The following is a 22,907-nucleotide window of genomic DNA, read 5'->3' on the forward strand; positions in this document are numbered from 1 at the left end:
ATATATATATAATTTAACGCGGTTGTCCGATTAACTTGCATGTATTTTAATTAATTCTACGAGTTCTGAAGTTAATGACTATTTAAGCCTTTAATGATCATTATATAAATAACTATAGGGCTCGAATCTGAAACTACAGAAAAAATAAATTTTTTGATCCCAAGCTTTTACAACTAGACTATTTTAATAAACGACTTGCTGTTTTTTAGAAATAATTTGATGTTTTTTTTCTTTAAATGTGGGTGCGATTAGAAATTCCAGGGAGAAAAATCATGAAACAGCAATATGAGATTTTAGTTTATTACATACCATGCATATAACTCACGCTTCCACACAAGTGAGATATTTTTATTTTCTACAAAAAAAAAAATACAGGTTTTTTCATGTATATTTTTAATTTAAAAAAAATTTAAATTTTTTAAAAAAATTTATGCATACATGTAATCAAATAAATCAAGAACAAGATGTGCAAATAAATAAAAAAATTATTAATAATACCTAAAAATAAAACTTGAAAAATCAAGAGACAAATGTAGATCAAAATATTTAATATTGAAATACGAGATATTTACCCAGCTGTGTTTACTAAATTTATTTATTAAAATAACCATTTTATTTAAGCAAACGATAATAGAAATAGAGATACAAATTAAATTGATCAAATAAAGAAAAAAATCATGCAAGGCTGCACATATTAGAAATATTATATGAAAATATTTTTTTATTTTCAAAAATAAAATTCATCCATACCAAAGATTAAAAAAAAAATTATAGATGAATCATAAAAACTCTTCAAATTCAAATGCATAACTAAAAAATTAATCGTCATTTAAAAAAGGCTCTCCAAAAAAATAAAAGAGAATGAGTATTAATTTAAATCTAAATTAATAAAATTTAGAGAAAAATCATAAAAAAAATCATTAATTTTTTAAAAAATTAGAAAAAAAACAATGACCAGACACAACCGGGCTTGGCTTTTGTTAAGGCCCGTGTAATCAGGCCCATAATTTTTTTTATTTGCAACTATCTTCTGCCTCAATTTTTTAAAAAAAAAAATTAGACGACACGTTATCTTATTTGCTCAGATTTCAGCCACTATAGTGGCTAGAAAATAGAGGCTTTGGTTTTTTTTACCCAAAAGCCTGTTTTTCAACCCATTTTGACCAAAAACACCTATAAAACATTGTAAGAATCATGATAAATCTATTAATGACCTCAAAAAACAGTTCTAAAAACTAAAATCAAACCGAATCAAAAAATCAACTCGAGCTCATATCTATTTTTTCACGAACTTTAAAAGTAAAAAAACACATAATATGAAATCCTCTCATCAAGTGGAACCATAATATTATCCATTTTAGTGGTCTAAATCGGTGTTAACGATATTTTTTTTTCTTTACCGCTGGAATCTAGTGACCTCTCTCTCTCTCCTCTCTCAATTAGGAACTAAAAAATAACAAAAATAAACTCTTTTATACCAAAATTGAATTGAAAAAATATTAAGGTACTAAAATTGTATAATTTACATGATTTTTAAAGTTAAAGGAACAAAATGCATCTTTTGCGGAATTTATGGTATGCCACCCATGTTTAACACATTTTTCATTCCAGTCCCCCTTCTTTCAATCCTATATTTTTATAAAAAATCAAAATGAATTGATTTTTAATTACAACTAGTTAGATAGGGAAAAAAATCGAGCATCAAATTAAAAAAAATATAAAATTTTATGGCCCATCTATAATAATGTATGTGATGGTGAATAATGGAGCCTTGTATGGTGAAAAAACCCCCACATGTAATACTTAATGGGGGTTGTCATTATTTGAATTTTGTGATGTTGAATTCAATGTTGATGTTAATCGGTTGGTGGCAGATAGAGAATAATCATATATGTTTTATCTGCATAGCATAACACTATATACTTTTTGGGCTCAAATTCATCACATTCACTGAGGTGATATGGACCTTTATATTAATTTTTTTTTTAGTTAAACGTGGGTGTCTGAACCAGTTTGCACGCATCTCGACTAATTCCACGGGCCTTGAAGTTAACGACCATATAAACCTCCAGTGACCATCATATGAGCAACCATAAGGTTCGAACCTGAAACCACAGAAAAAACAAACTTTTTAATCTCAAGTTTTTATTACTGACCACCACCTAGATGGTTGACCTTCATATTAGTCTTAATTTGATTGGTAGTTGAGAGGTTCGTCTGTGGCTGAAATATCCATAGCCAGAGATAATTCATGGGTGAACCATAAAAAAATATTTCTTGCAGAAGGGGTGGTGCAAATTTTAAGTGGCTACACATCATAACAAAAAAGTTAAAAAAAATTCTTCAACCAAACGAACTAGTGTCTACAAGAAATGAAGATTAAATTTAAAAGATTAAAAAAAAGTGATGAAATTAAAAATAAATTATAATTTTATATATTGTTTAAAAAAATTACTCTAGATATTGAAAAATAGAGTTAGAAAAAATATCAATTGAGAAAAAAAAACTTGAAATAACTAGAGTTATTTTCAAGGTCAACAAAAAATTCTACATTAAAGGAAACAAATAAAAAGAACAGAACCTAGTCTATAATTGAATAAATGTTGAAGAATAAAGATAAAAAAATTATTTTAAACAAAAAAAATAAAAAACCATGCAAACCCGTTGCAAACCTTTTAAATCTAATCTAATTTCTATAACTATCAACCCATAAAATTCTAAAATTCTAGGTTTGATTTGAATCATCCATAATGCATAAACCCCACATCTCATTCTTGAAGAAAAGAAAGAAACAGTGAAGAGAAGTGGTGTAGGGTTTTTGAGAGAGAAAAAAGATGGTATTTTTGAAATAGTATTTTTGATTTGATATTATTGTAGCAAATTTGAGAATCTCCCTTGATTTGCTTGTTGATTTGAATTTCAAGAATTACATTTAGAATTCAAATAAATATCCTAAAAGGTTCTAAAAACAACAGTTTTTTTATTACATAATATGAACTTCATATCCTGCCGAAGTTTTTTTTATTACATCTTGCAACTAGTGAACGAACAGATAATAATGGGTCACCTGGGCTAAAGGCCACATGCATAATTCACACTAGTGTCTACAATAATGCAATAGAGCTAAACAAGTGAAACACACACACACACAACGTACGCAGCCAAACAAACCATTTCAGTTCAGGTGATCAACCAATCAGATTTTAGAGATCTTCGCTTTCTCAGTGAACAAAAAAGTTTATCAGCTAGGAAGGACAAAACTGGAACTCTAAAGAAAACTAAGAATCAATCTCGCCAGAATGTCTAGAAATTATTCATATCTATTGACACGAGTTAGGGACTCCACTCCAGATCAAATTGGTACAAAAGAAACCTTATCTAAGCTATGACATACTTGTGTACATGTTTTACGTGGCCACTGGCGCTGGCATATATGACTCCAGAATCAATTGGGATCGCGAAGGTTGCATGACCTCCACAATTAGATATGTATACTTCCACTGCTTGTCCACTTTGTCTTTGAACATTTCAGCAGAAACCTTCCCAGCACCATGCGGCCCACGAATATAGAAATTGATCTACATTCAATGAGGCAACATGTAAGCAGATATGAAATTACACAAAAAATCAAAATTATCCTTAATTTTATTTGTTCTTGTAGATTTTTCACTTTTTTCTTCTTAAAAGAAGGAGACTGAGGGGATAATTCACACATGTTATACACATTCCTTGAACCTATTGCATTTTCTTGGATACAAAGACAAAATTTCACTTGGATACCACGATGCTTCACAGTTTACCTGGACATGCTCCACACCATCTTCATCAGTAAAGATCCTATTGGGAATACGTTGGCGAGCAGCACGATTTCTACTTTCCTGACCATAACCTGTAATAGGAGATCCAATTCTCACTCTGACCTGATTCAAAGCAAATATAATTTGAAGTGAACAACAAAATTGCAAGAAGGCTATCAACACAGAAAAACAGCAAAGCTTAGTAGCCAGAGAGAACCATTATGAACATTTACCACCAGATCCTTCTGGATTCTGTCTTAACATTCACAACCTCCTTCACAGTTTTGTGACTTCGCATCTTGCCTTTAAGTTTTATCGACTTAAGAATTTGATTTCGCTATATTAGTTTTGCCAATAAACTGTGCCTGACTGCTTGAACCAAAGCATCCACTGCCTTTCTTATTTTCAAATGACTATTGATAATAGCAATATGATTTATTACTAAATGCATAATCAGTCACTCAAGTTATTTGTTTATCATGGTTTATTCATATTAGGCTTGACTTTCCTGCTTTGGGACTTCCTGTTACATACTTGGGGGCTTTCCACAACAGGCAACCTCAACTGATTGTCCCATTGTAACATAATGTCTCATTTTCAGGTCCACCAACCATCATAAATAGAAGAGGAACAAGTGCTTTAAAATTGCAAGCCCAAGAAAAAGATGTATTAATTTTCACAAACCTGACTGTCATCTTGAATCCTTTTCAGAGCCTTGTTAAAGATCTTGTACCTATTACAGACCATGGTGCAAATCAGAGTGGAATAAAGGAAAAGGAGACAAAACTCGAATAGTTTATTTCTAACCATATTCATATAATTTAATTACATAAGTCAACTCTTACTCTTTTGGTTCAAATATCAGCTCCTTAAAAACAGCATAAGCCGCAGCAGCTGCAACACCAAGTCCTGCAAGAATTATAATGCTGTAGGAAGCACCTTCAGTAAACGTCACAGGCTTCTCTGGGATATTGTATGTTGGAGCATCAAAAGGATCCTCAACAGTAGATACGTCTTTTTTGGTCTGTCCAGAGTGGCGGAACACAATTAATAGAGTCAAAACATGAGTTTCCAGAATAGCATCATACTCTTTGAAAAGAACACAAAGTGACACCATTATATAAAGTTGAAGGGAAAAACTAAAAAATTATGAAGTCAAGTTGGTTCATATGCTGCTAAGCTGGAGTACATAATCTAGTAGTCAAACAAAATAAATTCAGAAACTAAGTCTGGAAAGAAACAGTTTGTTTCAAAAGTAAAGTATAAACAAATATTTATTTCCTACAAGAAAATCTAGAACCACTCAGATAGCAATAGGATCGACATAAAAATAAGTCTATATTTCAGTTTAATATTTTATAGATAAATGGTTAACAGCATTGTCAAACACAATATTCATTCAGGTATTCAACGGTAATCAGGCAACCCAATAGGATGTGGATAGAACATAAACATGAAAGCTCTTGAACTTTGATTTGAATTCAAACCTCAGATTGTTTATGCGTCTCTTTCTTTGAAGCTTTCGATGCGAAAGATCTAGCAAAGCAAATATTAATGGTGCTTTCCCCATGGGTTTCCATGATTTGAGAGGATGACCTAAGGCTAACCAAGTATTCTCTATTAGGCTGACCTCCATACATAGCAGGGATACCTGCCAAATCTTATTGTCAAGAATTAATTTGCACAAAGAAGATAAGCAATAAGCAAAACAACGTTGCTCCAGAACCGGTGGATATGCAAGTTGAACACTAAAATGTCAGTAAACTTGTAGCACTTTGTTTGCGAAAAAAAAAATTATGGCACCAAACACTGTATTATATGACTTGTATGCCTACAAGTCTTTTCCTGCCCTTAAGTTGGTTACACAATATAAAAACTGTTCAGTATTAGAAGATCTTTGGTCCTTGTATAAATTCTCTTCCAAGCAAATAAAAAATGAGCTCTAGGATTAGCAAAATAAAAACTCCCATGATTACCATAGACCAAGGCAGAAATCTCAAAACAGCGCATGGGCGTTTTACTAAAACTTCAACCTAAGAGGCAGAGGGACAATTCTCACCAACAAGAGAGAAGACTATGCCAGATTGGGTATATAAGAATTACACAAAAATAATGATTCAATAACATGGAGCATAACATTCACTGACCATTATGCCGAAGTATGTCCTGCAGATTAGAAAAAGAGGCAGGAAAAAAATCAGTCTGCAGTTACAAGCTGAGGGAAAATGAAAGTGGAAAAAACCACCTACCTCACCTTAGTCAAATGGTTGGCATTGGCACTAAAATGTCTCACGTAATCTGACTTTGGCAACTTTGTCAACATCAAAACATAACTTCAATCAAATACCAATACATCACATTTAACTAGTAGGCTTATATATATATATATATATATCAAATTGGACTTAAGCTATAGAATACAGCAGAGTCGCAGACAGTTTCCAACAATAACTTCTTCCTAATATAAGTTTATCATAACAACTGTTAACCATTTGGTTTATTGATAAGACATTTCCAGAAGTAATTGAATAACCAAGTTGAGAAAAGGAGCCAACAATTAGAAAAAGGGCAGCTGTGACAAGAAATGAATAATTGGTTGAATTCGTAGATCCATATAAAACGCACATATGGGGAGGGGGGAAGGAGGAGGGGGAGGGGGGAAGGAGGAGGAGGAGTGAGTTTTATAATGAAACACAAAGGGAAAAGGAAAATTATAACCAGAAAGAGCATTTGTGTGGCTTCTCTCTCATTTGTGCCAGCTGAATATTTCTAATATCACTGATTCATTTTAAAAGGCCAGAACCTGGAAAAATCTACAACTCCATGATGTCAATTTGCATTACATTATTTAGGCCATGAGCAAAAGGAAAGCTCGGCATATCTGAAAAAGAAGCTGTGATAATTTTTTTGTCCAGGAGGTTAATCCATTCATGGCGATGCTTTATAACAAGGACTTCAATAGGATTCAGGTCTCATTCCATACCTCAAAGTCATAATACAATGGAGGAAACATACATTACCACTACAGTCATATTCAAGTCCTATTGTATTCAATATTTAACCACAGCAAATTTCTTCAAACAACCATAATTATATACGAGGCACAAGCTAAATTTGAATTAAAAACCACAGGAAAAGCTGTAAGATAACCAACTTCAACTCCGAGGGCAAGTCGCGGTGTCTCAAAGGTACAAAACTGATACTAAAGAAGAAAAAAAGGAAAAAGACAAATATTTACCCTAGTGACTGAATTGCCAAGTGCACCTCTTTGTGCAACCATGGATGTTGAAAAGGCCGCCAAACCCACATCAGATACTCCCTTAAGAATTTTTCTCCCCAAAAATAAAGACAGCCCTTTTTGAGATCTCAAAGGACCACTGCATCTCCTGATATGCTGCATTTTCTAACACTATAAAAATCTCTGCTTTTCTTCTCTTGGCAACAAAAAGATGAAAACTCTATTACAAAAACAACTCAATATTCTCCTTGTATAAACAGGACTTACTTCGCCTAAAAAAGAACTTGAGAAAATAAGAGTTGAGACCCAGATATCATCAAGTACAGCACTGTATTAGAGATACTGAGAGCAACCCAAAAACCCAATGCCCAGCAAATTGGGGTTTTGTTGCAGACACGTGCAAGAAACCTAAGAAGGCATGAAACCATTTTGCTTTGGGCTCACTCTTCGAAAACGTGGCCCATATATAAAAAGCCCAAATTTGAACCAAATGGATTGTTTTCCTTTCCTTTTCGTTCCCTCAAAAATCAGAGTGGAGGTGCCACCTAGCAGCTGCCAGAGGGAAAACACAGAGACAGCGAGGTAGAGAAAGAAGAAAGAAAGATAGAGTTTGAATTTGTAGAAGAAAAAAAAATTGCTCCTTGCCTTGTCTATTTAACTCTACTTCCTTGCACCGGCTGGTCTTATTAAGATTAGTACAAAGAGAACTTTTCAAGGTGTCGAAGCACTTTTGAGGATTTTTTAGATTCTGGGTTGTCTGCCAAAAGTTTAGAAACTAAGATTATGACAGGAAATCTGAAGAATGAATCGTGTTTCCTTAGCCAACATGTTTCAATTTTAAGAGTAACTATTACCGTTCTACAAGAAAGTCCAAACTTTTTATGATTGTTATCTGTGTTGCCAATTTCAAGATGAGTTGATTATAGGAGTTGATATGACAAGATAGACTGCTAGTCCCATGAGTTATTGAATAATTCCAAGATATGCTGATAAGGACTTGATACGATGCAATATACTAATGGTGCAATGATTTGTTCTGATTTGGTAATAGTCTAAAGAATAAGGAACTTTATTATGGTAAGTTCATCCAACTTGGGTTGATGAGCTATGACTTTGACGAAGGTTATAACCCTTCAGCTATTTACTGACCTAATTTCTGTTATGCGCATTTTTAGATGGCCAGATGGGATATGAGATTCTGTTTCTGCTTCTGATAATGTATGGTCAAAGGTTGGAGGCTGGCGTGACAATTTAGATAGACTTGCTCTTATCCCTTTTGCTAGAGTCGATGATTTTGTAAGAGGCGAGTCTGCTAATAAAGACTGTCCAACAAGATTTCATGTTGAAGCTAGAAGGCGTCGGCCTCCTCAGACATCTTACAAGCAAAAGGTTGATGGCATCCTTGAGTACATATTGTAAGTTTCTTCCTTCTTTTGGCAGTTCCTACTTCGTGGCCATTAATGCTGTGACTTAAGTGATCCATTTGAATTTTAGATATTGGTGTTCTTTTGGCCCTGATGATCACCGGAAAAGTGGCATAGTACGGCCCAGTAGAACTACTTATGTTCCAAAAAAGAAAATTGCTGGTAGACCAAATACCAAGAGGGGGTACACCTGCCATTTTATTGTGAAATGTTTAATTTCTGAACCATCTGTAGCACTGATCATATATAATCAGGACAAGCACGTGGATAAAAAAGGGTTACCGTGCCATGGCCCTCAGGATAAGAAGGCTGAAGGAACACATGCTATGTTTGCCCCTTATATCTCAGAGGATCTTCTTATAATATGTTGGGGTCTCTGTGGAGACCATAATGCAGAGACACAATGAATCAGTAGAGAGGCACAGTGGTCCATGTAATCGTGATGACCTGTTGACTCACAGGTATGTGCGGAGGCAGGAAAGAAGCATCCGCTGCTCTGCATTTGAACTGGACACTGATGATGCAGTTAGCATTAGCATTAGCATGTGGGTTGAAAGCCACCTGAATCAGGTATTTTTCTTCGAGGATCTTTCTGATTCTGAGCCTTTCACTTTAGGAATACAAACAGAGTGGCAGTTGCAACAAATGATTCGGTTTGGCAATCGCAGTCTTGTGGCTTCGGATTCAAGGTTTGGAACAAAAAAATTGAAGGCTTGTCATTTCAGTTTATATGGTCCAAATCCTGTGAAACCAAACATCATTTACACTGCCTGGATGGCTCTTTATGTTTCAGAAACTGACCATGCTCTTTTATTTGATTTTATTTAGTATCCTGTTCACGGTCTTGTTGTGTTCAACTCAGACAAAAAGGCCATCCCTGTAGCTTGGATAATAACACCAAGATTCGCTAGTGCTGATGCACATAGATGGATGAGGGCACTTTACAACAGAGTTCGTACTAAAGATCCTTCGTGGAAGTTGGCTGGGTTTATAGAGGATGATCCCTTGACAGACATCTTCACAATAAGGTAGGCAGTCAACTTCCTTTAATATGAATTTGGTGATTATATACCTCTTGGTCATTTTTATTTGTTTTACTTTGTTGGATTTTAACAAATGAAAATGCAAAAGAGAACGAATATCAACCTCTTGCTCTCTCTGTTTTTATTGATTATGAAGACTACTTGAAAACATTGAAAAAATAAAGCTTTAAAGGCAAGTAACAGCAACATTATCTCCTGCTGTTACGTAACAGAATTCAAAGGATAATAATTAAACAAAAGGATTATATCAATCCTAACAGAAATTGACTAATTCAAATAGCTAGTGTTTTATTAAAACTAAAACTCATAATAGCTTCCACATCAGCAGATTCCACATCAGCTGTTTCTTCATCAGCAACTTCTTCATCAGCAGCTTCTTCAGCAACAGCTTCTGAGACATGAATTCAACACTCCTCTTTGGCTCTGAAGCTGCAGACTCCAAGTCTCTGCCTAAAGAATTCATACTTTGCTTGAGGAAGCGGCTTGGTTAGAATATCAGCATTTTGATTTTCTGTTTTGCAATAGATTAGCTGTATTTCACCTTCTCTTTGAACTTCTCTTAGGAAATAGAGTTTCAGTTTGAAATGTTTCGTTTTGCCATGAAACACAGGATTTTTTGCAATTGCAATTGCAGCTTGATTGTCTACAAGTATTTGTGTGCTTTCCTTTTGCTCCATCTGCAGATCAGCCATTAACTTTCTAATCCAAATAGCCTGATTCACAGCAGCAATAGCAAGCAACATTCTTATAGTATCAAGCCTAGCAACCGGAGCAAAGGTTTCAGAAAAATCCACCCCAAACATTTGAGCATATCCCTTGACAACAAGTCTTGCTTTGTGTTTATTTATAGAACCGTCAGCATTGAACTTGGTTCTATAAACCCATTTGACTCCTATGGCCTTTTTATGTGCAGGTCTGTTCACAAGCAACCAAGTCTGATTCTTCTCAATCATCATAAGCTCCTCCTTCATTGCAGCCATCCAATGTTGATCTGCAGCAGCTTCTTCATATCCTGCAGGTTCAATTAATGCCACATTGCAACTCTGATAGATATCAGAAATCAATCTGATTTTTGTGACAGATTCATCATCAACATCAGCATTCTCCTCTTGAAATTCAAGCTTATTTTTCTCCCAATTCCAGCTTTCTGATTCAAAGAATTGGATGTTTCTGCTAACAATCACTTTGTTGTCTTGTGGAAGATAAATCCTGTAGGCTTTGGATACTAAGCTGTAGCCTACAAAGATTCCAGGTTCTGCCTTTTTATCAAGTTTGTCTCTTTTGACCTGTGGAATGTAAGAGAAACAAAGACAACCGAAAGTTTTTAAATTTTGCAACTTTGGTTTATAGCCATACCATGCCTCAAATGGAGTTTTCTGTTGCAGAGCTTTTGTTGGCAATCTGTTCAAAAGAAACACTGCTGTATTTGCAGCTTCAGCCCATAAATTCTTTGGCAATCCTTTGTCATGTAATAAACATCTTGTCATCTCCATGAGTGTTCTGTTTTTTCTCTCAACAACCCCATTTTGCTGAGGGGTATAAGGTGCTGTCAGCTGATGTTCAATGCCTTCCTTTTCACAGAACTTGTTGAATTTTTCTGAGGTATATTCTGTTCCATTATCTGATCTGACCACCTGCATTTTGTGTGTGCTTTGTTTTTCCACCCAAGCTTTGAACTTCCAGAAGATATCAGCAACTTCAGATTTATACTTCATGAAATAAATCCAGCACATTCTTGTATGATCATCAATGAAAGTAATGTAATACTTACTGCCGTTTAATGATGATATTTTCAGAGGTCCTCCCACATCAGTGTGCACTAGTTGTAGTTTCTGTGTAGCTCTCCAGCTTTTATTGTGTGGAAATGGGAGTCTTGTCTGCTTCCCATACTGACAGGCTGCACACAATGGAAGATCTTCTTCTAAATCAGGTAGACCTTTCACAAGATTGTTGTTTTTCATAAAGAGTATAGCTGTATGATGAAAATGCCCCAATCTTCTATGCCAAAGCATTGTACTGCTATTTTCTTCATGTACTGCTGCTTGTTCTTCTTCTGTAAAATTCAAGGCAAAGCTTTTACTTTGCATCTGAATTTTAAATACTTCCTTGTTTTGTGCATCAGTAATCAAGCAAAACTTGTCTTCAAACAGCACCTTATATCCTTTCTCGAGCAGCTGACCAACACTCAAAAGATTTTGATTAATTTCAGGAACATATAAGACATCAGAAATTAATTTTAAACCTGTGTTGCCTTTGATTGCCACCGTTCCTTTACCCTTTACTGCAAGACATGCCCCATTTCCAATTCTCACTTTGGAAATAATTGTTCTGTCGAGCCTTTTGAAAAGCTCTTTATCATAGGTCATGTGGCTGGTACAACCACTGTCTATAAGCCAGCTCTCTGTTGAGTTATTGGCAACAAAACATGATGCTACAAACAGTTGTTCTTCTTCAGGTTGTTCAACAACAGTTTTGACTTCTCCTTGCTGCTGCTGTTGTTGTTGAGATTTGCATACCCTTCCAATGTGTCCTAGCTGTCCACATTTGTGACATTTTATATCCGGCCTCCACCAACATCTGCTCTGTGGATGGTTGGATTTTTTGCAGTAAGAACACAATGGAAATGTTGTGTTGCTGCTGCTGTAATTTCTGTTTCTTTGTTGCATGTTGTTCTGTGATTTTGCAAAGAAAGCACCTTCCACAGAACCTGCTTGCCTCATGAGTCTTCTTTGTTCTTGAGCCTGCAGTGCATTCAGTAGCTCTGCCAAAGTGATGCTTGATACATCCTTTGAGTTTTCTATTGATGATATTGTAGCTTCAAATTTTTCAGGGACTGTAACAAGAATTTTCTGAACAATTCTAGAATCAGTAAATTCAGTACCAAGAAGTCTTACTTTGTTTACAATGTCAAGAAGTTTGTCAGAGTAATCCTTGATGGTTTCTGATTCATTCATTCTTTGCATCTCAAATTCTCTGATGAGATTTAAAACTTGCATGCCCTTCACTCGTTCATTCCCTTCATATTCCTTTTTTAGAAAGCTCCATATCTCATTTGCTGTCTTCAGAGTCATGATTCTGGTGAAGATTGAAGACGAGACAGCTGCAAATAGGCTAGCTTTTGCCTTTGATTTCTTTTGCTTACTCTCCTTATGATTTTTCATTTGAGCTATAGTTGGATTGTCAAGCAAAGGAGGAACCTCATATGTGTTTTCAACGGCTTCCCACTGATCATTTGCATCAAGATAAGCTTCCATTCGAACAGCCCAAACTTGATAGTTTGTTCCATCAAATACTGGTGGTGCCATTAAATTTACGGAGGCTTCTGAATTCATTTTGTTTTGATTGGTTTTTTAGAGGAATAGTAAGTGTTTAGGGTAAGTGTTTAGGCTCTCTCTGTCTCACAGATCTCTCAATAAAAAATCGGCTCTGATACCAATTTGTTGGATTTTAACAAATGAAAATGCAAAAGAGAACGAATATCAACCTCTTGCTCTCTCTGTTTTTATTGATTATGAAGACTACTTGAAAACATTGAAAAAATAAAGCTTTAAAGGCAAGTAACAGCAACATTATCTCCTGCTGTTACGTAACAGAATTCAAAGGATAATAATTAAACAAAAGGATTATATCAATCCTAACAGAAATTGACTAATTCAAATAGCTAGTGTTTTATTAAAACTAAAACTCATAATAGCTTCCACATCAGCAGATTCCACATCAGCTGTTTCTTCATCAGCAACTTCTTCATCAGCAGCTTCTTCAGCAACAGCTTCTGAGACATGAATTCAACATACTTAGTATTCCAAGGACCATATAGCCCATATCTATCAGGTTTTGCATGGGTTTTGGTATTTGGCAATTCTGTGTGCTAGGAACCACTTCTTGTCTACCATTGCGATCTTAAAAGAAACTTTAATAATGTGCTTTTTAACACGTCTGTATAGCTGAACTGCAATAATTGGTGAACTTCTCATAAGAATTTGTAAGATGGAGTATCTGGAGATCAGTTTCAGATTCTCAATTTGAGTAAAGATCTGGGACTTGGTTTTTAAGATCGAGTGTTTGGCGGACATGTTGTGTCAGTCTAGGCAAATAGAGAATAATTTAGCCTCCTTGTCTCCTTTTTGTACATTATATCTAAACAAAAACCTTATTTGTTTATCTTTGTTATTCTCAGGGATGGGTTTCCACAACCTTTAAAAGATGGAAGAGAGCTGAGAAACCCGGTCGGCACTGAGAGTCTCTTCTTAATATCTGTCTTCTCAAGTACCTTTGAGAATCTCGCCATTAATTATCAAGACCAAGTGACAGTTTCAGTGCTCCGTTTTGACATCTTTTTGGCGAGTTCGCCATGCTTGGGTTAAGAATCTAATAAAGCGGTGCATGGGAACAGAGTTGCGTGTCCAGATATCGAAACGGCTTGGACAGACAGTAGATGATATTTGCAGAGGACAAGCAACTGTAGGTTTATTTGAAGTTCTCAAGGAAGATTTTGTTGATGGCTCTAGCTTTATGGATTACTTCAAGGCAACCTGGTAACCTAGAATAGGTTGGTTAAAATTTCTTTTCTTTTCAATAGTGATTAAGGTAGTGTAAACAGACTGCACGCATTTTTTCTTTTCTTCTCAATTTTCCTTGGTTGGTTTGCAATGGGCTTGGTATCTCAGTTGGAATGTAGATCGATGGGGCTGCATAGGATTGCATATTTTTCTAAAATATGTGAAGTATTGCCCTAGAATCTTGGTGTTGGTTGGGTTTTTCACAAAGGACCTCTAAAAATAAGATTTCCTTGTATCAGGGAGTTAGACTACTGCATTAAAAACTCTTCCACTGGCAAGCCAAGAGACATGTGCAGCAATGGAATTTTACCACAACCAACTGAAAGTCAGCCTTTTGAATGAGAAGAAACTTGGTGTTTATCAGCGTGCTGATTGGTTGGTTGATAAGTTGGGTACAAAAGTGCATTCTTACTTCGGGCTTGATGGACACTCAGAAAAGGATGATTTTGCAAGATACTGGAAAGATGAGTGGGTCAGTGGTTTAACATCTTGGCGCAAAGCATTGAAGATTCCAGACTCTGATGTTGTCATGGATGGTAGATGTGCAAAAGTTACTGACCAGTTTGATCGAGATAGGGTTTATGTTGTCTGGAACCGTGGTTCAGAATTTGCTATTTGTTACTGCAGATAGGCAGAAATGGGCAACTTATGTGAGCATGTCTTTAAAGTTATTAAATTGTGTCATGATAAAAGGTGTAGGAAGTCATCTACTAGCCTATTTCAATATAAACAGGCCCTGATCGATATGCTACGCTGCCCACCTTATGATTGTTTGATCCGTGACCATGCTGTTTCTCTAGCAGTTTCTTTACTGAGGAAAATAGATGGATTAGTTAATTTAGATAGCTGCCAAACAAATGCAGATACCACTTGGAGAAAAGCTGTGAACTCACTAGAGCGCGCTGGTGGTTCGGGGGACCAATTTTTCGAATCAAGATAGAGAATTGGTGAATGAGAGTCATCATATTGACAAAGATATGCCATCTCCCGATGAGAATAATTATCAGGAAAGAGACAGACATGGGCTTTCTCGTGGTGTTACAGGTGATTTTGTTGAGGGTTTTAGAGAAGAATCGGTTTGTGCCTGGATATTGACCCATCGTCCAACTGCACTTCTCTTCCCAGTATACGATCTTTTGATGATGCAACTCAGAAACAAGCTTTGAACTCCCTTGAGCAGCAAATAAGTGTGACAAACTCGTCAAATCAAGATAGAGAATTAATGAATGAGAGTGATCATATGGACAACGATGCGCCATCCCTCAACAGGAAAGATTGTCAGGGCAGACATGAGGCTTCTGGCAGTCACAGAGGTGATATTGTCGATGCTATTGAAGAGCAGGTTTGCTCAGATGGATATTGACCCACCAACCACCTGTATTTCTCCACCTTGATTACTTTTGTTAATGAAGTAGCATCTGATGAAAGCTTAGAAAATGGAGACAGGATTGTAAATAATGCAGGTTCTAGCACGAGCAAGAGTCCACCTTCAATTGATGTTTTGACTGATCAAGGTAGACATGAACACAATAGTATAATGGATGTGGAACCATCATCCATTAATATCCCTCCATCAGTGAAGGGGTCCATGAAGCAATGTGCAGTGACTAACAAAAAAATATTGCTTGCAACAAGGATCCTAAGCCGTCAGTAATTAGTAACACAGCAGATGCAAGTACTGACAAGGCTTCTGACTCACAAATGATTGATAGAATTCAAACTTTGACGGGAACACAGATGATGAAGTGATGAAACCAAAAGGTGAGGGTGGAAGCAGGTCTGAGAGCCACCTCTGTGTGAGAAGCCACTAAATAGGGTTTGTGACAACAAAATAAGTAATTCAAATCTTTGTCATGATGCTAAAGCAGTTGACATCTTGAACTCAGAATTGTTGCCGAGTTCCTCGTCAATAGCAGGGTGCATTGAAGAACAACCTTCTGGTAAGGTCGAAATTGAAGGAGCTGGTTCTTGTAAGAAGCCATCCTTGGTGCGCTAGGTGATGATTTTGAAAAACAAGAACTGTAGAAGTGAAAAATTCTACAAGTTTTCCATCCGTATAAATGCAAGAATTTTATTATACTCGTTATATTGTAAACTTTAATTTCCTTTTCTTTTTTCTTTTTTTTAAGAGGCTGTTTGGAAATGCCATGTAAGTTTTATTAAAAAAAATTATTTAAAATTATTTTTGTTTTTATTTTTATATCATTTTAATTTTAATGGGTTAACATTAAAAATAATTTTTAAAAATTAAAAAATATATATATCATTTTAATATATTTTTAAACAAAAAAATTATTTTAAAAATAAATTTTATTATATATTTCCAGTCACTTTTAATACAAATAGTTGATTTTTTTTATGATTAATTAATTTGGTGAGAGGACCAAATTAACAGGTTGCAACCGGGTTTTGCCGGGTCAACCTGCCGGGCTAACCAGGTCATGATTTTTTCTATTTTTTTTTCAACACGGCCCGGTTCCAACCCTAAGTCGGCCAGGTCCCGGGTCGATTCACCGGACCAGGTTTCAAAACTATGGTTTATTATGTCTACCTCTTGAAGTTTGAAGTTATGATGATAATGACTATTAAATTTAACCCGGTCTGGTAAGTCGACTTAGTAACATGTTGATTTGATATCCACAGTGGTGAATTCATGATTTAGTTGACTCGATTAAACCCAAATAAAATTCAATCAAGTTATCTTGAAGGAATTTTAAAAAATTATATATATAAAAAGATGTTATTTTATTTTATTTTATTTTAATTTTTTTTCAAAATGATGTTGTTTAAATTTTTTATTTTATTAAAATAATATTATTTTAAAATAAACTAGGTTAACTTATCAACCCATTAATTAGCCTAACAAACGTAGTCGATCAGTTAGGGTTTTGTCAATCAAACTCTAGCAAATTGAGATTTAATGCTTTCTTAGTAAGGTTTTAAAGAAACCATTTACACCTGCAGTGAACCTTTCTCATGTATCTCCTTTCAAACATCATTTGAATTCGAGATGATAAAGTGGAGAGCAAAACTATTTACCATCTAAACTATCACCTTCAAAGAATAAAAAGTTTGAGATATATATATATAAGAGCCATGTTTCAACCAATCTCATTTTTTGCCCAATTTAAATTAATAAATGAAAAGGAATTTTAATTAGGCTGCAAAATTCCCAGAACAAAAGAGCAAAAACCCAGTTTACAAGAAAGGGCCTAAAACCCAAACTAAATCTGGACCCGAGGTTACAGAGAAGCAGGGACATAAAGGTAACTTCATTACCAATTTGAACTAGAGAGAAAATTGGAGAATGTGGGCGTATTGGTGGAGGGTAGTGGCAATAATTAACCGCCTTAACTGCCACTTCCCCAAAACATACAAAAATAAAGAAAAGAAAAAACATTTCTTTCTCATCTTCAAAAACATCATAGAATTGGAAACCCTGAACTTCTCTGTCGCAGAGAACAAGCGGCAGCAACAACATCAAAATACAAAGACACGGAAGAAGAAGAAGAGAAGCGAATGCCTAGTATCCGGAAAATGGAAGGATTTAAGAAGGAAGAAATAAGAAAAGGGCCATGGAAAGCAGAAGAAGATGATGTGCTGATTATGCATGTTAAAAAATATGGTCCTAGAGATTGGAGCTCTATTCGGTCCAAAGGCCTTTTACAACGAACTGGCAAATCTTGTCGTCTTCGTTGGGTTAATAAGCTTAGACCCAACTTGAAACAGTAAGTAACTTCAACTTTTTAAACTACACTTTAATCAATTTCATTTTGAACTTGTTTGCAATTTTATTTTATTTTTTTGCATGTTAGTGATGAATTATCAAGATTTGATTCTGGGATGTTTTAGATTCTCTTTCTTGATAGTACATTGTAGCAATGGTTGATTGTCCAGAAATGGGCAGTGGTGGTATTTTTATTTCCTTGATTTTTGTGTTTCTGTCTTGTGTCTGTGTGTGTGGTTTTATAGTGGGTGCAAGTTTTCAGCAGAGGAAGAGAGGGTGGTGATAGACTTGCAGGCAGAATTTGGGAACAAATGGGCTAGAATCGCCACGTATTTGCCTGGAAGGACTGATAATGACGTGAAGAATTTCTGGAGTAGTAGACAGAAGAGGCTGGCTAGGATTTTGCAGACTTCAGGAACACCTTCCTCTTCTAATTCCAAGCCACAGAAGAGTAAGAATGAATTTCCCGTCTTTCAAGATGTTCCCACTTCGGAGGTAATTGGAAAATTTTGTGTCCCCACTTGCTTTCATAGAGAATTTTGGGACTGTTGAGTTGCTGCACTAAAAAAAGGTTCTTGTCTGGTCTTTGTCGAGGACTTTTGATAGTATTTGATTGATTGACTCTACGAAGAGTCTTGTCTGTAAGTTTTTCACCTGCTGTGGAAGGATAATTTACTGTTTCCCCTTTGTTTATCTTGTGTTAAGGCTCCAATATTCAGTTCTTCAATGGAGGAAGAGTCATTCTCGAAGGCTTGTTCATCATCCTACTTGGATAACCCTGAACAGATAAGAATGATGCCATTACCGTCTCTGGTTAAGACTGATTTGCCAAACGGTTATGCAAATCTTGGTCAGTATGAGCCCCTGTCAACGGTTCCCTTCCCTCAGATCCCACAGCCCCAACCAGGCCTTTTATTCTCACCAGAAAGCCATGGGCTCCTGGCTAGGCTGGATGACCCTTACTTTCTCAATGTGCTTGGAACCGCAGATGCTCCTGAACTTGGAGATGCAGCACAATTTTCACTTGGGCCTGCATTGTTTGCTCCAGTATCAAGTTGTATGAATAGTGCAACGGATGTGACGAATCATATGACCCCAGATACTCTCTTCGATGAGTTTCCATCAGACATGTTTGATCATATTGAACTGCTTCCAAGTCCTTCAGAGTGGTGAAGGATTGATCACAAGGCTGTTTTTATGTGGGTGTAGATTTTATGTGGGTGTAGAAGGATGACCTCTTGAATAGTTTCTTACTTTCTTTGGGCGAAAAATTTGGCATGCCTATCATGAGATTTGTTGTTCAATTGACATCTATTCTTTGCACTAACCTTCAGAACTATGTATGTGATGATTGTGATCTCTCTCTCACACACACACATTTATACAGATATGAAAATGGCTGCTAATCATGAAATTCCAGCCCATCTGTGCTTAGTTTTAGTATCTTGATCATTTTACTTGTTCGTTTATTTTATTTATTTATTGGCTGTTCACTGATTCACGGATCCTGAGGTGAAGTGCAGGTATTGCCTCGCGGGGCAGAGCATCACCTTGTCTCTTTCACTCGCTTTCACTCAGTTATACCAGAATCAACATCCGACTGATGGCAAGTTTGTGGTGTTGTGGGCTGATCTTGACATGTAGAATAACCCCCTTTTTTTCCTATGACGATTGAAAGCAATGTTTCAAAGAGATTAAACAGCTTCAAGCCATGCAAACTCCATCTTTCTTGTAAAGTTGCGCAGGATAAACCCCTAACATCACCTGTACATTAAAAGATATCATGAAGACGAACACGTCCAAGTCCATCCTACCCTATGGTAATTTCTCAAACAAAAGAAAACCATCAAAACAAGGAATTCACCATTTTCTACAGAAAGGGAGCTCAATCAAGATTCATTTATAACGTTCAGGGTAACATTTAACCACACCAAAACCCAAAGAAAGTTTCCCTAATTGCCTCTTTTATGTTGCTTGCAATGAAGGCAATAACGGCTCAATTATCTGATGGAACAATGGTATCTAATTGACCTTTACAATCAATTAGCCCTAAATTAAGAATCCCCTTGATCATAGCAGTTCTCCTAGAAACACAAGCAAGTGCGCTTAAGGCAGCCCCCAAAGGTTGACAGAAGAAATGTTTAAAATGGTTTCTCGCATTAAAAAAAAAAGGTCACATTTCATCATACATGGCACCAGTGGCCATAGGGTTTGCAGAACAGTAACTGATGCCAGATTGACCATTATGAGTGAGCACCTCAAACTCTCCAGCAGTAAATGACTTCTTTTCGTGGACAACAGATCTTCTTAGTCGTGAATATGCACAGTACTCTACCTCATAAACTGATATGTCTTTCAAAAATGCAGAAACTGAAACTCCTACTCCTTCCCCTGAATTTACAAGCGGTTAAACTTAAATCAGAACAGCTTATGAAGCACATAGAGAGTGTAAAACCTTATTTCATACATTTCCTACCATACAGAGACATGTTATGATCGTAATCCAAAACACTAAGTTGATAAAATCAGAAGAGCATTAAAATTAAAACTAGTCCAACCAAGTACTGATCTTACCGTGTGTGACAAGCAGCAAGTTTTCTGAAGGGTATTTATCCGTAAGCGCCTTAATGATTTGTTCATATCTTGTCCTTGCACCCATCACAGTCTCTTCCCATTGCGGCAGCTACAATTTCTCAAGAAAATAGCCAATATTAGACACTAGAAGTGACATGAAGGCGTGATCTTATAACCCTTCCACTATACTAACCTCTTCATACACTGGTTTCACAGCATGATCCACTGTCCCAGTTGGTAGCATAGCTTCAAGCTCAGAGATATTGAACCCAAAGTTGCCGTCTTTGGGCGCACAATCACTTCTGATGGCTTCCCTATTCAACATCTCACACAAACCATACTCAATAGAGACCTGAAAATGTACTATAAACAGTCAAAACGAAAAGGCTTTCAAACAAATAGAGATCCATTCAAACTACAAGAACACCAAAATAGCTACAATCAATGATACAATAACACTGACTAACAAGATATAGAACTCCAAATGAGGAAATATTCATTTGAGAAGAACTTCCAGAAAATAAAAATAAAAATCCCAACAAAATTTAATCAAAGCCGCCATCAATTCCATGAACATTTTATATAAATTTATCTTCATTCGTTTTATTGTATGTATCATATACGTTGGTAACTGTTTCATTGATTTTAACTAAAACCCGACCGGACACGGAATTAGTTTCGATTCAAGAAAGCTGATCCGAGGATACGAATTGAACGCGTTAAAAATTATATATAAAAAAAAATACTTGATATCGATTAAATCTGGGCAAATATACTTAAAAATCATGATCACCGCATATCAATCTTATATGCCCAATCATTTCTTTGTAATATCTAATTTAAAACGACGCCTTATTATAAATAGAAAAGGAAATAAGGAAAATAAACCACTCGCCTTGAGTTTAGAGGAATCGATGGTGACACCGCGACTACTAACAACGTCAGGACCATTGTCGACGGCACAGAGGGCAGAGACAACCTCGGAGGCGGTCTGGATACAGCGTAGGAAAGGAGAAACAAAGACCCGGTGGATAGGGAACCCAAGATCCGTTTTAAGTTTCCGACCAGTACAAAAAGCTCTGATCCGACCCGCTTCCACGAGTGGTGGATCCCACGGTCTAGTGGCTGTTGTGACCCATAACGGTTCGAGGCTGTCGATCCGGTCACCGTGTCTCATTACGACAACGTTTTGCAGGTGTATAGAATCGTTGATGGTGTTATTTTCTGGTAAGGGAGCGTCCATGTTTGTGAGCTTGGACGTGCAGCTTTGAGAGGAAATGTGTCGTGATTATATAGGGAGAGGAAGGGACATGAGAGTTTTTTCAGGTGTGTTTCGTTGACGCATATGGTAGCTGAAGAGCACTTCCATCTTCTTACTTTTCATGATCCGTGTTTTGCTGCGGCTAGAATATTTTTTTTTAATAAAAAAAAATATATAATTTTTTTAAATTGTATATTTTCAATAGAAATTTTAATTATAAGATAAAAAATTTATACATATATTTAATTAAATAAATTAATAATTATTTATATTAATAGATACAAAAAGTATTAATATGTCTCTTTGATTCGTCTAACTATAATAATTTTTTTCTAACACAAATAAATTAATGTGTAGATTATTAATGTACTTTTTGATAGCAAGATAAAAATAAAACCGTAAATTAAAAGGTTGGTGTTTATATATAATAAAAATCATATGCATTAATAAAAATATGTAAGATTTCAAACTTATTTTTAATGTAGTAGAAAAATGAGATAATATTGCAATTGTTACATTAAAACATCATTTTTTAGTCTTTGTATAATATTTTTTCAAAAAAAAGTTTAAAGAGAAAAATAAAAAACAAATTACAAAATAATGAAGATAAGAATAAAATAAATTATATAAATAGACCAAGTGATAAATATTCAAACCATAAAAAATAAAAAATAATATTTTATTTCAAAAAAAAGTATAAAAAAAAGGGAAAAACTAGAAAAATATGTAAGAAAAAAATGATGATAAAAATTTCAAGTATAAAGAAAAAAATTATGAGAAAAATTTATTTTTTATAAATATTAAAAAAACCTAAAAATTATATATTTACCATCGCAACAGTAAAAAAAATTATATTATTTCTACGATAAAAGACCGTTTCCTTTTAGTATAAATATAACTAGTTTCTTGGCTAATGGTTTGTGTTACCATAAAATAAATATTTAAATAAAAAACATTCAAATTATAAAAAAAATATTTAGCATTATTATTGAACCTTACTTTGCAAGTTAATTTTGAATTTTTTTAATATGACATTTTACTTTGCACGAGTTTTAAATTAATTAGAGAATTATTTCAATGTAACATAGTCAACTTGATGGATTTAAAGACAATTCAAACAACCTGTAAAAGGTATGGTTTGGCTTTAAAAATTTCAAGATAATGTTTTTTTTATTGAGATGACAACATATTAGATCGATTTGGGCTTCGCTGCTTAATATGTCAAATCCATAATCTAAATCCTGAACTTCACTAGGTTTAATAACTTTATTTTTTTAAGTTATT

General features: G+C 35.2%; 3 protein-coding genes and 1 pseudogene across 4 annotated transcripts; 2 read left to right on the top strand and 2 right to left on the bottom strand.

Moving 5' to 3' along the window:
• Nucleotides 1-3,173: 3,173 nt before the first annotated feature.
• Nucleotides 3,174-7,458, bottom strand: LOC133691020 (probable mitochondrial import inner membrane translocase subunit TIM21). 2 transcript variants are annotated; one of them, XM_062111328.1, is made up of 8 exons: nt 7,036-7,458; nt 6,052-6,108; nt 5,945-5,963; nt 5,285-5,448; nt 4,643-4,821; nt 4,482-4,530; nt 3,801-3,889; nt 3,174-3,578 (listed from the first exon to the last, which is right to left on the bottom strand). In XM_062111328.1, the coding sequence occupies exons 1-8, from the start codon at nt 7,195-7,197 to the stop codon at nt 3,482-3,484; spliced, it is 816 nt and encodes a 271-aa protein (XP_061967312.1). In that variant the 5' UTR covers nt 7,198-7,458; the 3' UTR covers nt 3,174-3,481. The 2 variants fall into 2 exon arrangements, with proteins under 2 accessions (XP_061967312.1, XP_061967311.1); XM_062111327.1 differs by having other exon boundaries at nt 3,801-3,920; nt 7,036-7,437.
• Nucleotides 7,459-8,142: 684 nt separating this feature from the next.
• LOC133690722 (uncharacterized) lies at nt 8,143-16,147 on the top strand (annotated as a pseudogene).
• A 1,232-nt stretch (nt 16,148-17,379) lies between these two features.
• Nucleotides 17,380-19,035, top strand: LOC133690886 (transcription factor DUO1-like). The gene is made up of 3 exons (XM_062111156.1): nt 17,380-17,789; nt 18,034-18,283; nt 18,494-19,035. Exons 1-3 carry the CDS (start codon nt 17,581-17,583, stop codon nt 18,959-18,961), a joined length of 927 nt encoding a protein of 308 aa, XP_061967140.1. The 5' UTR covers nt 17,380-17,580; the 3' UTR covers nt 18,962-19,035.
• Nucleotides 19,036-19,654: 619 nt separating this feature from the next.
• LOC133690884 (uncharacterized) lies at nt 19,655-21,748 on the bottom strand. The gene is made up of 4 exons (XM_062111154.1): nt 21,258-21,748; nt 20,556-20,714; nt 20,363-20,471; nt 19,655-20,179 (listed from the first exon to the last, which is right to left on the bottom strand). The coding sequence occupies exons 1-4, from the start codon at nt 21,603-21,605 to the stop codon at nt 19,962-19,964; spliced, it is 834 nt and encodes a 277-aa protein (XP_061967138.1). The 5' UTR covers nt 21,606-21,748; the 3' UTR covers nt 19,655-19,961.
• Between the last annotated feature and the right edge of the window lie 1,159 nt (nt 21,749-22,907).

Source organism: Populus nigra, chromosome 4, assembly GCF_951802175.1.
Source record: "Populus nigra chromosome 4, ddPopNigr1.1, whole genome shotgun sequence".
Taxonomy (NCBI): Eukaryota; Viridiplantae; Streptophyta; class Magnoliopsida; order Malpighiales; family Salicaceae; genus Populus; species Populus nigra.